At 55.5% G+C, this 14,933-nt stretch overlaps 6 protein-coding genes across 6 annotated transcripts; 4 read left to right on the forward strand and 2 right to left on the reverse strand.

Annotated features, from left to right (window-relative positions):
- Positions 1 to 481: 481 nt before the first annotated feature.
- On the forward strand, positions 482 to 2,757 carry LTHEOB_1496 (ABC transporter-like protein; the record flags this gene model as incomplete). Its single annotated transcript, XM_035510203.1, has 4 exons — positions 482 to 988; positions 1,041 to 1,677; positions 1,732 to 2,629; positions 2,682 to 2,757. 4 exons carry the CDS (start codon positions 482 to 484, stop codon positions 2,755 to 2,757), a joined length of 2,118 nt encoding a protein of 705 aa, XP_035366006.1.
- Positions 2,758 to 3,436: 679 nt separating this feature from the next.
- On the forward strand, positions 3,437 to 7,355 carry LTHEOB_1497 (Dynactin; the record flags this gene model as incomplete). Its single annotated transcript, XM_035510204.1, has 4 exons — positions 3,437 to 3,860; positions 3,928 to 4,126; positions 4,173 to 5,768; positions 5,819 to 7,355. The coding sequence occupies 4 exons, from the start codon at positions 3,437 to 3,439 to the stop codon at positions 7,353 to 7,355; spliced, it is 3,756 nt and encodes a 1,251-aa protein (XP_035366007.1).
- Positions 7,356 to 7,946: 591 nt separating this feature from the next.
- LTHEOB_1498 (Ribosomal RNA-processing protein 12) lies at positions 7,947 to 11,762 on the forward strand (the record flags this gene model as incomplete). Its single annotated transcript, XM_035510205.1, has 2 exons — positions 7,947 to 8,009; positions 8,064 to 11,762. 2 exons carry the CDS (start codon positions 7,947 to 7,949, stop codon positions 11,760 to 11,762), a joined length of 3,762 nt encoding a protein of 1,253 aa, XP_035366008.1.
- A 519-nt stretch (positions 11,763 to 12,281) lies between these two features.
- On the reverse strand, positions 12,282 to 12,985 carry LTHEOB_1499 (Cytochrome c oxidase subunit VIb; the record flags this gene model as incomplete). Its single annotated transcript, XM_035510206.1, has 5 exons — positions 12,282 to 12,316; positions 12,377 to 12,440; positions 12,501 to 12,582; positions 12,647 to 12,791; positions 12,937 to 12,985. 5 exons carry the CDS (start codon positions 12,983 to 12,985, stop codon positions 12,282 to 12,284), a joined length of 375 nt encoding a protein of 124 aa, XP_035366009.1.
- A 339-nt stretch (positions 12,986 to 13,324) lies between these two features.
- LTHEOB_1500 (uncharacterized protein) lies at positions 13,325 to 13,953 on the forward strand (the record flags this gene model as incomplete). Its single annotated transcript, XM_035510209.1, has 5 exons — positions 13,325 to 13,456; positions 13,513 to 13,528; positions 13,647 to 13,709; positions 13,784 to 13,796; positions 13,860 to 13,953. The coding sequence occupies 5 exons, from the start codon at positions 13,325 to 13,327 to the stop codon at positions 13,951 to 13,953; spliced, it is 318 nt and encodes a 105-aa protein (XP_035366010.1).
- A 365-nt stretch (positions 13,954 to 14,318) lies between these two features.
- LTHEOB_1501 (Peptidyl prolyl cis-trans isomerase) lies at positions 14,319 to 14,829 on the reverse strand (the record flags this gene model as incomplete). The annotated part of the gene is made up of 2 exons (XM_035510210.1): positions 14,319 to 14,456; positions 14,509 to 14,829. The coding sequence occupies 2 exons, from the start codon at positions 14,827 to 14,829 to the stop codon at positions 14,319 to 14,321; spliced, it is 459 nt and encodes a 152-aa protein (XP_035366011.1).
- Between the last annotated feature and the right edge of the window lie 104 nt (positions 14,830 to 14,933).

Below are 14,933 nucleotides of genomic sequence, written 5' to 3' on the forward strand. Positions count from 1 at the left end.
TTGTTGTTCATTGCGTTGCTTCAAGTAAAGTACAAGCTAACCGTTCCTGCGGAAGTGTGGTCGTCCTCTTTTGAATCGTCGTATATCAATGCTGTCATGGCTCTATCTGTGAGATGAGTTATGGCTTTGCTACTACCAGGCATGTCAACCACTTTGGCGTATTCGTACCCAATCTTCACCCAGTGGTTGGGGAACATTGGATCAGAAAAATAACCAGGCCGCGAGGAGCTGGTCGTAGTAAGAAAGTCGGTTCAGGTGGTGATTGCGGCTAGATGGCCGGAGTTTGACGTCAATGACAGGGGTGGGGCGGAGAGCGTGTCACGAGTCATGCGAAGTCTGGGGAAGCCGAGGTCTCTTTCACATGCATCGCGTCGCGACAACATCATCGCCCATCCGAACATCCCTTCCGAGAGCATGCGACGCCGTCCAGCTCCAGCCCTACCCTCCCCGATGCCCCGCTGAGCCGTGACCCCAACTCAACATGGCTGCGCAGTCGAAGCTCCTGCCCTCGGACCGCTCGCTTAAGGGAATCGTCAACGAGCTCACCTCCCTCTACTTGAAGCATCGGACACGTATCTCGCGCGCCGTATATCTCACCCTTTTCGTCGCCCTGATCAACCGCGTGCGCATCGCCATATCCGAACAAAAGGCTGCATCTGCCCGTCATGCCGAAGCCCGGAGGAAGCCAGGCACAGGCTCGACCGAAGGCGAAGCTACCTCGCGCAAGAAGGTTGAGCTCAATCGCGACTTCTTCAGAAACCTCTTCAGGCTCTTGAAAATTGTCATTCCGGGATGGCGGAGTAAGGAGCTTCGGCTGCTCATCAGCCACACCGTCTTCCTGGTCCTCAGGACTCTGATCAGTCTGTACGTTGCGGAACTGGATGGTCGGCTGGTCAGCAGCTTGGTCAGAGGCAAAGGCAAAGACTTCTTGAGCGGACTGGTGTGGTGGATGACAGTGGCCATTCCGGCCACTTTCACAAACTCTATGGTAATTACACACGACTTGCAACCTCAACTGCTTCATGCTGAACAGGGACTAGCTCTCCTACCACCAGTGCAAACTCTCCCTCCAGTACCGCACTCGCCTCACGAACTACATTCACAACAAATATCTCTCTCAAATGACCTTCTACACCCTCTCTGCCCTGGATGATCGCATTAAAAATGCAGATCAATTGATTACCGTCGACGTCGCCAAGTTCTCGAACAGTCTTGCAGAGCTGTACTCCAACATCGCAAAACCAGTCTTGGACATGGTCATATACAACTATTCGTTATCACGAAGTGTTGGTGGGGAAGGCCTGTTCGCCATGAGCTTGATCGTCCAGCTTTCGGCCAGCATCATGCGCGCGCTTACGCCTCCATTTGGCAAATACGTCGCCGAAGAAGCGCGCTTGGAAGGAGAATTCAGATTTCAACATTCAAGACTGATAGACTACAGTGAAGAGGTAGCGCTGTACTCTGGACATGAGGCCGAGAAGGATACTTTGGACAAGGGCTACTTCACTCTGATCAAGCACGTGAACCGGATATTGAGGAGACGGTTTTACCATGGATTCATGGAGGATTTTGTCATCAAATACTTCTGGGGAGCGTTGGGCTTGATGCTCTGCAGCGTTCCGGTCTTTTTCAAGATCCCTGGTGTGGCTGGAAACAACATGGGCGACCGCACCGAGAGTAAGTCATATCGTCTGTCATTGAAGGAGAAAAGTGCTGACTGTGCGTTTTCAGGTTTCGTGACCAATCGTCGCATGCTTCTCAGCTCCTCGGATGCCTTTGGCCGACTTATGTTCTCATACAAAGAGATCATGGAACTCGCTGGATACACTGCCCGGGTTTCTACACTTCTGGATGTAATGGACGAGATCCAAGCAGGACGCTTTGAGAAGAAGCTGGTGTCATCCGCCGACACGGAAGAGAACGCGGCGGTGCTTCGGGGAAGAGGCCAAGTTTCCGAGGGCGAGGATATAGAATTCGTTGACGTCCCAATCGTGTCACCAAACGGCGATGTCCTGGTCCGCAAACTCAGCTTCACTGTTAGGCCTGGAGACCACATGCTAATCGTTGGTCCCAACGGTTGTGGCAAGTCTTCTCTTTTCCGCATATTGGGTGGACTGTGGCCGGTCTATGGAGGAACTGTCAGAAAGCCCCCATTCGAGGACATCTTCTACATCCCGCAACGGCCATATCTCTCAAGGGGGTCTTTGCGACAGCAAATTATCTATCCGGACGGGGTGCGCGAGATGAGGGACAAGGGTATCACCGACGCTGACCTTCTCCGCATTCTTTCCGTTGTGGAGATTGAGTCGATTGTTGAGCGCCCGGGTGGTTGGGATGCAGAGCAGGAATGGACGGATGTCCTCTCTGGAGGACTCCAGCAGCGAGTCGCTATGGCCAGGCTGTTCTACCACGCTCCGAAGTACGCTATTTTGGACGAGTGCACCAGCAGTGTTACTCTCGAAATCGAGAAGGTCATGTACGACGAGGCCAAGCGTTTGGGGATCACTCTGATGACAGTCAGTCATCGGAGGAGTTTGTGGAAGTACCATACGAACATTCTCCAATTTGATGGTCAAGGCCACTACGTCTTCACAAAGCTGGACGCCGAAAGAAGATTACAGCTTGAAGAGTAAGTTTCCCTAGCGTCTAACAGATTCGCTGTGATGCTAACAGATTTATAGCGAGAAGGAAGACTTGGAACTGCAGCTTCGCGCAGTTCCCGAGATTGAGAAGCGCATTGCCGAGCTGACGGCTTGAGCGTTTTCTCCTTCGGCTTGTGAACATAGGATTTGTTCTATTCCCATGTTGGTCTAATGTTGCCATGGCTTCTGCAGAAAGTGTACTAGAGGCGTTTCAAGCGAGATCTGTACATGTGACCGGATCTAGGGTGGAATGGCGCAGGAATGGGATACACATGACCGGCCGGTCATTCTTGGTGGATATGTTGATGATATGCTTGTGCCGGTAGACAATGAGTAATTCCATTGAATTATGCGGAAAATCGCCCCATCACCCCATTCCAGCCCAATTTCAACCTACGACACGCAGGCTGAGAAATGTCGCGAGACATTGCCCCGTTGAAGCGACTGTGGCGGTGGGTGGGTGATGTCACGTGCGCCGATCGATTAGCGCGAAGGACGGGACGCGTCGAAAGCTTGGGGTAAGTTGGATTGACCTCATCCCACAACAGCTCCCATCGACCACCCCCGCTCGTGCTGGGCAATGAGACGGCCGCCGACGCAACCTCATTAGCCTCTCGACAACGCTGTTGGCCCTCGGAAGCAGCCGCCGTCGTAGAATCCCGCTCTTTTCCCCAGACAAGGAGATCGACACGCCGCCATCAAATGAACAACTCATAACTTGCGGCGAAAAGCGACCGACGACGCATCGACCTCGCTAGTCTTTTCGCACCTATCCATCCGCATCGGAATTCACAATGGGGGACGCCAATCTGAAAGTTGGCCAAGTCATTGAGCTTAATGACGGCCGCATCGGCGTGATTCGCTTCATCGGCGACACCGCCTTTGCCGAGGGTCTTTGGGTCGGCGTAGAGTTCGACGATCCTTCTGGAAAAAACGATGGCTCGGTACAAGGAACGCGGTATTTCGACTCGAAGCCCGGCCATGGCATGTTCTTGCGGCCTATGGGCGTGGCCCGCATCGTCGAGGAGCCGAAGCCGAAAGCTCCTGCCAGACCTGCTGCGGCAAGGCCTGGGGCTCCTGGAGCCGTCGCCAGGAGGGCTACTGGGTCAATCGATCAAGGCAAAGGAAGGCCATCGAGCATGGTAGCAGAGTCTTCGACTCCGAGGCCGAGGATGGGGAGTAGGCCGTCCAGCATCGACACGAAAAGCCCTGCGGCTGGTACAAGAATCGGAGTAGGACTTGATCGCGCCTCGAAATGTGTAATTCTGCTAATTTGATGCTGCAGTCTCCCACCAAGAGGCCCGCAGCCGGCTCGATTTCTCGCCCGCGTCCAAGCATAAGCGGCGGAACGACAGCGCCCCCAAGGCGTACTTCAACAACATCGACGGGTGCCGCAAAGTCGGCGACGGCAAGCGCAGCAACCGCCGCCAAACATGCCCCCAGGCCATCTATCAGCGGCGCCCGGACTGGCTTGGCCAAACCAGGTGAAGCTTCTACAGCCAGAACCGCGGCAGCCCGCCAGTCCCTCAGTGTCGCGAAGCCACGTCCGGGCGCGAGTCCTCCATCTTCCAGCAGAACCTCTGCCTCCCCCTCGGCGCCAGTGGCCCAACGGAGCGTTAGCGCCGTGCAGAAGGACGCCGAGATCAAAGAGCTCCAGACAAAGCTCCGAGTATTGGAAGAGAAGCGTGCTGAGGATAGGGAGAAGATCGCAACGCTGGACAGGGTGCAAGAAGAGCGCAACAAGTACGAGCAAATCATTCAAAAGCTGCAGACGAAAATTCAGCCGCTCTCGCAGGAAAACAATGAGCTCAAGAAGAACTTGAAGGAGGCAGAGTCAAGGCTCGAGCAGGTTGAAGCCATCCAAGCTGAGCATGAGACGATTCTGGAGATGGCCACCTTGGACCGCGAAATGGCTGAAGAACAGACAGAAGCGTACAAGGCTGATCTCGAAGCCGTCAAGCAGCGTCTTGAGGAGTTGGAGCTGGAGAACGAAATTCTAAAGGACGAAAACCAAGAACTTGGGCAGGAAATGAACCCGGAGGAGAGGACGAGCATGGGATGGCTTCAGTTGGAACGCGAGAACGAGCGGCTGCGTGAGGCTCTCCTGCGTCTGCGCGACATCACCCAGGAGTCAGAAGCGGAGCTGCGCGATCAGCTCAAGAGCTTGGAGGAAGACAACCAGGAGCTTTCTGGTGTGAAGGAGCAGTATGACGAGACCAAGACGAAGCTTCTGGAAGCAGAGGCGGACATTGAGGATCTGCGGCAACAGCTCGACGCTGCTCTTGGAGCCGAGGAGATGATCGAAGAGCTGACCGACAAGAACTTGGCTTTGAACGAGTACATCGAGCAACTCAAGGTCTCGATCGAGGAGCTCGAGACACTCAAGGAGCTCAACGACGAACTCGAGGTCAACCACGTTGAGAACGAGAAGCAGCTTCAGGAGCAGATTGACTTCAAGGATGCCATCATTGGCGACTTGGGCCGCCGCGCTATGCAGCAAGACGAGACCATCTCAGACCAAGAGTACACCATCTTGCGCTTCCGCGAGCTGGTAACCAACCTGCAGTCCGACATGGAAGACATGAGAGCTTCCAAGGAGATCAGCGAAACGCAGGCGCAGGATCTGAACAACCGGTCGAGAGCTATGATGGATCTCAACAGACAGCTCCAAGCTTCTGCCTCCAGCACCAAGATGAAAACCATCGACATGGAGCTACGGAAACTTGAGGCCCAGGAAGCCGCTGAGCATCTCTCCATTGTCCAGCTGTTCCTTCCGGAAGCCTTCCATTCGGAGAGAGAGTCTGTTCTGGCCCTACTCCGTTTCAAGAGAATTGGGTTCAAAGCATCGCTTGTGCACAACTTCGTCAAGGATAAGGTGTCTGGAGATGCACCGATTAACGATGAGGACATCTTCGAAGCTTGCGACGTCCTCGACAAGCTCACTTGGATTTCGGCCATGTGCGATAGATTCGTCACAGCTATCTCGACATGTTCTCTGGATCAGTTCGCCAGGTTTGAGGGTACTCTGTATGAGCTTGAGCCTGTTGAACGCGCCCTCAACGGTCACATTGATGGTCTTAAGAGAGATGAGCTCAAAGAGAAGCAGGTTGCGGAGGAGCTTCACAGGTATGTTGCTGTTAACTCTGATATTAGTATTCTGTCTAACGTTCACCTAGATCTATTGCTGTCATGTCTCACCTTGCTGAAACTCACCTTGGTGATGGCCTTGAGGGTTATGCCAACGATATTGTCATGCGTACGCTGCTTATGCAAAGTCACCTGGAGACCACCGCTGCTGCCCTCATGCTTGTCAAAGGAGAAGTCCAGACTCGCATTCCATCACAGGGCGAAGATGAATATGATGGAGTCGACCGCTTCATCTCTAAGACTGAAGAGATCATCGCGCAGTCTCGCAGCGCGAAGGTTATTGTTGGAAAGGCTCTTCGCACCCTGCAAGAGCTCAAGGCTCGCTCGCTTACTCTGCAGAACGACACTCTCAACTCATTTGAAGAGTGCCAAGATGCGTCTGACGATCTTGCACATTATGTTCGGAAGATGGGCGAGAACGTGTTCCAGCTGCTCCATGAAGACACCCGCACCGAACCTTTCACTATCAGCGAGGTCCGCAGTGCCATGTTCAAGGCTTCTGAGGAGGTGTTTTCCGTGTCAGAATCTGAGATGTATGCGACCTTTGCGGCCAGGCTTCGCAAGCTTAGCGAGGACCTTACCGAGCTTGTCAACATCACTTCCGACCTTGAGCTCACTGTTGAGTTCGAGAAGCACCCTGCACCTTGGGTCCTGCGGTCCAAGGAGCTCCAGGACAGCAAGATCGTGTCTGTGGACACGGAAGAGGAGGTCCGTCGCCTCAAGGAAGAAGTCCACGCCAGATCCATGCAAATCAAGCTGCAAGAGCAGAAGCACGAGGAAGCAGCCGTCAAGATCGAGCTCCTCGAAAGCCGCACGCGCGACTCATCCAAGAAGGCGCAGCGCATCACCGAGCTCGAGAAGAAGATCGAAGAGAACAAGAACCGGGAGAAACAGCTCGCCGAAGCCCTCGAGACCCAAGTCCGCGATCTCGCCGCCCTCGAGACGGAGAAGGAGAAGTGGAAAACACAGGCAGAACAGGCCAAGGCTATCGAGGCGGCCATGGGCGGCGAAGGCAGGCGCGACTCTGGCGGCGAGAAGACGGTTGCTACGAAGCGCGAGATCGATGCGCTCAAGACGGATATCCAGTATCTGGAGGCGGCCAACAGGTTCTTGCGCCAGTCGAACCGCCGCGAGCACATCGGCAAGGTTGCGGCCAGCACGTCATGGCTGCGCACTACGCTCGTGCCGCCGAGCAAGGTGGCGGCATCGGCGGCGGATGGTGCGGCGCAAAATGCCGAAGCCATGCCTAGGCGCAGGCTTGCGGCACTGCAAGAGATCACAAACTTGCCCACTGTTTCGAAGCTGGTGAATTTGAAGGACACTGGGGACTCGGAGGAGGAAACGGGCGCGGACACTGCTGGCGAGAACATTCGTCCGAAGAATAGTAAGCTCAGGTGGAGGCCGATGAAGAGCACGCCGCAGTGGCAGCTTAGCGAGCAGGAGCTTAGGAGGGCAGAGGCGTGGGAGGCGCTGTGGGGCGGAAAAGGTATGGGTGGATTGTATGACGATGGGGGCATGGACACTCCGTGGAGTGTGAGCACCGGAGCTGTGGGGATAGTGCGGTGATGGAAAGCGGAAGAACGCTATACGTTATGATACCCAATGAGGTCTTATGAAGCGACGAATGAGGAAATCAGATCAAAGGCTACGTGCTTCCTTGGGCATTGTGTTCAAATTGATACGCAAAACAGCAAAATAATCAGGCATGCCGGTTGGCCGTTTTTGGGACAGCCACCTAACTCTCGTCATAACCCAGAAATTGCCTAAACCTCTCGTTCTGAATTTGCATTCGTGCAAATCACTACATCAATTACTGATTTTCCGGCAGACTGAGGGAGAACGGCCTATCTGAATACTCCGTAATTCACCTCACTCCTCAGAAATTAACGCCTTAGCTCCATAACTTTATTCTTGTCGTCTATATTTAATATCACTTGAGCCAGAGATAGCACAGCACTCGTAAACCATTCTTGCAGGCTTTTTTTGTGTTCATCGCTTCGCTAAAGTGACTGCCGCATACGACATTAGATCTAAGACCCTCGAAAGTAGCGCACGGGCCACGACTTTTGCTTATCGATACGAAACTTTTCATCGGCACCGAATTGGATCTGGCGACAAACCACCGCTTCCTCCGCACGCCTCGCCGTGAAGAGCAAGATGAGTCTGAACGAGAGGCTCGACAAGATCCGCTCCTCGCCGAAGCTGCAAAATCAGCAGCAGGTTAGTACTCACGCCCACCTTCGCCTACATTCCCCCCAATAACCTTTGCGCCAGACGGCGGTGGTTCTTTCCGCGGTCGAAGACACGCTCCGCGACCAGAAGTCCGATTTCACGCCCACCGCATACTTCGCGGCCCTCCTGTCGCTGCTGGCCCAGTACATCTCGCCGCAGAAGGGAATTGTCAACAAAGAGGTAGCCACCGCCGTGGTCTACCTGCTCGACCTCGTCACCCCCAATGTGCCCGCCCCGCTGCTGCGCGCGAAATTCTCGCAGATCCTGACCAACCTTGCGCCGGCCCTGACACACCCGGAGGCGGAGGCCCCGCTGCTGCGCTCGTCGATTGGATGTTTGGAGGGCCTGCTGGTTGTGCAGGACGCCCAGGCTTGGGCTCTGCCGCAGTCTGAAGTCAGCCCACGCAGGGCCGTCGCTGGCCTGCTCACCATCGCCGTCGACCACCGCCCTAAGGTGCGCAAGCGGGCTCAGGATGCGCTGGCCCAGGTGCTGAAGAACCCCCCGCCGAGCCCATCTCTGGACCATCCTGCGGCCGACATGTGCGCTGAGACTGCGCTGCGGTCGCTGAAGGAAATCACGGATGCCGCTGCGAAGAACAAGAAACACCACCGCTCTCAGAAGGATGGCCAATCGCACGAACCTGGTCTTATTCACGCTCTTCAGCTGATCAAGGTCATCGCATCCGCTGCTGGAGGATGGCCAAGCAAGAAGATTGACGCTCTTTGCGAACTCCTACTAAGCATTTCGAAGTCAAGCAACGAGTTCCTGACTATGGCGGCATTCGAGGTTTTCGAGGTTATTTTCGCCGGCATGGTCGACGAGATGTCTTCCGCGAAGCTCCCGCGTCTTCTCGAGGTCATCGGCGAGCTCCAGCCGTCACAGAATGATACGCAACTCCTGCCGCCATGGATCGCTGTGCTTTCGAGGGGTTACGATGTTGCTGCTCAGGTCGAGCCGGAGGAAACGTTCCAGAAACTGCCCGATCTGTTCTCGATGATGTCTAACTTCCTCGCGTCCGCCTCGCACAACATCCGGATCTCGGCTTCAGAAGGAATGATTTCGTTTGTCGCAAACTGCATCCCTGACAGTGTCCTTCTCGAGCCCTCAATATTCGACGAGAAGGTCCTCGAGAAGTTGGCGAAGAATGCGGCGGATCTGCTGAGTGTCAAATACCAGGCCGCTTGGATGGAGGTTTTCAATGTCCTTGCTGCTATGTTCGACGCCTTCCGCTGGAGAGCATCGCCGATCATGTCGAATGTTGTCAAAATCGTCGGTGACTTGAGAGGCAACGAGTCGTTTACGGGCAAGAAGGAGGCCGATGAGGTCCTTGGGAAGGCGGTCAGAGCCATGGGTCCCGACAATGTCCTGGAGATCCTTCCTTTGAATTTGCACAAGCCGGTCGCTGGTCAGCCCGGACGCGCTTGGCTTCTTCCAATCCTTAGAGATTCGGTTGCAAACACAAGACTGGCGCATTTCCGCACCGAGATGGTTCCCCTGAGCGAGGCAATGTTCCAGAGGGTATTGAACCACGGCAATGCTGAAAAGACCATGGAGGTCAAGATTTTCGAAACCATTGTTAACCAGACCTGGGCCACTCTCCCAGGCTACTGCGACCTGCCTATGGACCTGCATGAGGCTTTCGATCAGAGCTTTGCAGAGATGATTGCGAACCTTTTGTACCAGCAAGTCGAGCTCCGGACTGATCTTTGCCGAGCATTGCAGACTTTGGTTGAGTCGAACAAGGCCATCGCCGAGGTCGAAGGCGAAGAAGACCTTGTAGCCCAATCTAGGGTCTCCAAGGCTGACGCGCAGAAGAACTTGGAGTATCTTTCAGGCTTCGCATCGAATATTCTTGCCGTGCTCTTTAACGTTTACAACCAGACCCTGCCACAGTCAAGGGGTAACATTCTGAGCTGCATCAACGCCTATCTCAGTATCACTCCCGCTGGAGAACTCATGGAGACTTTCACACGCGTTGCTACTATGCTCGAGCAATCTTTGAGCGAGACTGGCTCGCAAACCCAGGCGGACAAGCAGAAAGACAAGAAGACCACCGACAAGATGCCTCCTGCAAGCCACACCTTGATGGACCTTGTCATTACCATTTCGATTTACCTGCCCCGGGAGAGTTTTGCAACGCTTTTCCAGATTGCGACGCTTATGATCAACAAGGACGACGATCCCCAGCTGCAAAAGAAGGCCTACAAGCTCATTCCGCGCCTTGCTGAGTCTGACTTGGGCAAAGCTGCTCTTCAAGAACGTAACGCAGAACTCCAAACATTGCTTCTGGACAGCGCGCCCAAGGCCACTAGCCCTGCGAAGCGTGATCGTCTGGCTGCTCTCTCCCAAGTCGTGGAATACCTCCCTGGCGACGATCTGCACTTCATTCCCGCCATTCTTTCGGAAGTCGTCATTTCTTGCAAGGAAGTCAACGAGAAGGCGAGAACAGCAGCTTTCGATCTGTTGGTCCTCATGGGCGAACGCATGCAGCAAGGCGGTACTGTCAAGCAGTCGAAGATCCCTCTTATGGACGCGTCTGCGCCAGACGTGCCCGCCACCCTTGAGGAATACATCACGATGATGTCTGCTGGTCTTGCCGGCTCGACGCCACACATGATCAGCGCCTCCATCACCGGAATTACTCGTATCCTGTATCAATTCCGCACATCTCTTCCTGACGCAGTGATTACGGATCTTGTGCAGACTATGGACCTGTTCCTTACCTCGGCCAACCGTGAAATCGTTCGTTCCGTCCTTGGCTTCGTCAAGGTCTCCGTCATTTCTCTTCCTGGTAGCCTTATGCTCCCTCGCCTGAACACGCTTATTCCGAACCTTCTGGTTTGGAGTCACGAGCACAAGGGTCACTTCAAGGCCAAGGTCAAGCACATTTTCGAACGCATGATCCGTCGTTTCGGCGTCGAGGTTGTCGAGAAGAACACGCCCGAAAGCGACCGCAAACTCATCACCAACATCCGCAAGACACACGACCGTCAGAAGCGCAAGAAGGCGGCCGCTGCGGCCGGCGAGGGCGAGGAAAGCCACCAGCCGGAGAAGCGGCGCAGCAAGTTCGAGAGCGAATACGACGAGGCCGTCTACGGCTCCGAGAGCGAGTCCGACTCCGGCTCGGACGTGTCGGACAACGAAGCCATGGGCCGCGGCAAGGGCAGCAAGAAGGGTGGCAAGACGTACATCGTCGAGGACGACGACGAGCCGCTCGATCTGCTCGACCGCCGTGCGCTGGGCAACGTCTCGAGCACGAAGCCCCTCAAGGGTGGCCGCGGCGCGCAGCAGCAGAAGACCAAGGCGAAGGTCGACTTGGACGGCAAGCTGGTTCTGGGCGACTCGAGCGACGACGACGATGGCATGGTGCTGGACGGCGAGCCAGGCGACGGCTCGCTCGAAGGCGGCATCAACGCGTACGTCAGCGCCATTCGCGGCCAGGATACGGGCGCGAGGAAGGGTCGGGGCGGCACGATCAAGTTCTCGAACAAGAGGAAGGGCGGCGATGGAGACGAGATGGAGGTCGACGAGGAGGAGGTGGCGGACAAGTTGAAGTCGAAGCAGCAGCCGTTCAGGAAGCCGCTTGGTGGTGGAAGGGCCGGTGGTGACAGCCGTGGTCGTGGTGGCGGCGGCGGCGGCGGCGGCCGTGGCGGTGGTCGTGGAGGCTTTGGAAAGACGAGGGGTGGGAGGATAGACAAAGGCGGCAGGGGTGGAAGGGGCGGAAGGGGTGGACGGAGATGAACGGGGCCTTTCTTTTCGTTTGGAGGTCAACAACGTTAATGAATGGCGTCGTGTGGAAAAAGTAGTTAGGTTTCGAATTGTTTATTCTGTTTTTGAGATTGCGGAATACCATGATTTCATTATTCTCATGCTTCATACCGAAGGACCTATGCAAAGCAAGACGCAGAATTTGTAGTCGGTGGAGAAACGCTGCATGAATTCTGTTAGTGAAGAGTGGGTCGATGTTATGTATGTTCACGGCCATGGCAAATGTTTTTCTTTTCATTCTTGGTCGTCTGTTAGCTCGGTACCTAGTACCTCATATGTGACGTCAGACGATATCCAATCACTCCCTGCAGCAAGCTCGAGTGAATCGCGGGATTCACAGATGTTAATTCCTTTGTTATACTCAGCAATTAGTCGTGGAAGAATTCACTGCGGCACTCTTTATGATACAAGACTCTTCGCCGCAATATCTATTGCGCTTACTACCGCGACCTTAGTACTACCAACGACGAAATGGATTGGCTATGATTCCATCTATTGGTCAAGGCGGACGGGGAAGGTGCCGGCCTCTGCAAACAGTCGTCAGCACTGAAGACTGCTGCCATTGAATCCATTGGGGAGCTACTCACCACGCTGATCGTTCCAGCGCTCGACCCAGCCGCTAGGGCAGAGCGACCTGTAGGCGAGGAGGAACTACGGCCTAATGTTAGCTTTTTGGAGCACGTGGGAGCTGGTGGACGGAAGACGGCGTACCTGACGGCAAGGAGCGAAGTCCTCACCCTTAGCAAGGATGCACTTGTGGTAGTCGACGTAGTTCTGCCAGCAGTGCTTGGTCCTGTGGTGCGCTATCAGTGCCCGGCAACATTATGGAGACAGACCAGGTCTATGGGAGAGCTCACTGGTTCTGGTTCGGGAAGCGGGCGTCGAAGCCTGTTGCGATGCGGCGTGAGCAGATGCGGATCATCCTCGCTTTAGCGAGAGCGAGCAATGGCCGGTCTGAGGGAACCTCCTCCACCCCATCATTCCAATGCGCAGTCTGCGGAGCTGCAGGGAGCAAGACCGGGGAGAGGAGTGGCCCGTGGGCGCCAGGGAACTTGGTGCGGGGATGACGTACCAGCTGTAAGTAGTGGGCTTAAGGTCAGCACTGGTTCGATCTTTCAACGGATGGACGGAACGAGAGCGCGCTCACCAGTAACGAACTTGAAGGGCTTGGTCTCGCGGTCGTCGGAGTCAGACATGGCGGCGGGGTCGAATTGGAGGTGGTGCGGGTGGTTGTAGGATAGCGGTTGTCGCGATGCAGGTTGCGGCGGGATGGGTGGTAATTCGGCGATGGTGGTTCGATGGAGGAGGGCGCGCAAAGAGAGAGGCCCGCGGCAAGTGCCGCCTGCGCGGTAGCTCCCACCGCCCTGCCGAACACAGCTGCGAGCACCGGCGGCCAGGGAGCCTCAGCACGCAGACGTCTAAGTCTTGGCGCGCAGCTTGCCCGAGGAATACCTATCCAAACGTCAACGCTCCCATCCTCGACACCTGCATCACCACCAACCCGACCCTCTCCACTCAAGACAACGCTGCTTGCCATGCTTGCCTCCCGCTCCATCGGCCTCCAGGCCGCCCGGGCTTTCCAGCCCATCCGCTTCGCTGCGCCCGTCAGCCGCCAGGCCCGCTTCCTCAACATGAGGGCCACCCCGCGCATGATGCGCCCCGTTCCTGTGCGTCGCCATGCTGTCGAGAGCTGATTAGCGACCCATGCTGACATTTTCTGCAGAAGGAGGAGCACAGCGGTACGCGCATTCCCCCAATGGCATCCGGAGTGCGCGCGCACAAGCGCACAAAGCCCGCTCGCCCGCCGGAAGCTCCTTATCAACCCAGATGGACGTAACTAACGCGCTTCCAACGCAGCCCACACCATCTCCCAGCGCATCCGCACCCTCAAGAAGATTCCCCCGGAGTTGATCCCCCTCGGTGCGTTTCCGCTCCCCCGGCGATGACATCAAGATTACGTGCTTGGGCTAACACTGCGTTTTGAATCATTACAGGCATCGTCCTTTGGTAAACACCCACAGCTCTCAGTGTCCATTGAAACATCAGCTAACGTAGGATGCGATTTTACAGCGTCGCCGTCGGTGCTGCTTTCTTCTCCATTTTCAGGAAGCTCTACGTCGACAAGACGCTCCGCCTCTCCAGGCAGAGGGGCCACGAGGCATAGATTGCCTTTAAATCACAGGTTGCAATAGTGGGAGGAGAAAAAAGACGAATCGAAGGCTGCGAGGAAAGCTTTTCTTTTCTGAATTTTCCAAGAAATTGAGGACCCATGGGATATCTTTGTACAGGAAGCGACCAGCTGCCCGTGTCCGAAATTCCAAATTCCTTGACATTAGATTCACATACGGGAAATGTCTCCTTTGTTACGCCTGTGACGCCGTCCCAATGCCGTGATAGCTCACACTTGAGATTTGATACGCTTCAATGCTTGCCCCAAAAAATATTGAGGTTCGGGTACCTCCTGACTGATTGGATCGGCCCCCCTGCCGTTGCTCGCTACGATCATGCAGCATGCCCTCTCAACCCCCTTCATTCAGGCTTTGGGCCAGCGACGTCTAGGCCTTCCAATCCCTGCATGGGATCCGCGGCTGTCATCGCTCCCGCCTTTGCTTGCTCAGCAGCCAAGCGGTCTTCATCACTGACCGCGTGCTTGGCCAAGTAGCCCTCCTACGCGTGGATTAGTACAGATTGAGCCACGAGATAGCATAAAATAGCAAACCTGTTCCCAGATGGCCGTCTTGCTTCCCAGACCCTCGTTCTGGTCCTTCTGCGGCTTCGCGGTGGCGACCTTGATGACGCGGCCGAAGAGCTCGCTCTGGTCCATGTTGTCGATGGCCTCGCGGGCGTCGGCAGCATGCTCGAACTCGACGTAGCCGAAGCCGCGGTGCGGATCGGTCGACGAAGGCAAGTCGGGCTTGGGCAAAGATATGTCGACAATCTCGCCGAAGGGCACGAAGGCGTCGTGCAGCGTGCGGCTGGTGACCTGGTTGTCGAGGCCGCCGACATAGACGGTCGCCTTGAGGCGCGCTGTTTCGGACATTGTGACGACAGCTATGGCGAACAGGAGTAGAGGCAGCGGCGGCGATCGGGATAAGAAAAGTCGATATCACGTGCAAGGTTGGGCAGTCCGTTTTGCTGGGTGGG

This window comes from Lasiodiplodia theobromae, assembly GCF_012971845.1.
Source record: "Lasiodiplodia theobromae strain AM2As chromosome Unknown scaffold_4, whole genome shotgun sequence".
Classification (NCBI taxonomy): domain Eukaryota; kingdom Fungi; phylum Ascomycota; class Dothideomycetes; order Botryosphaeriales; family Botryosphaeriaceae; genus Lasiodiplodia; species Lasiodiplodia theobromae.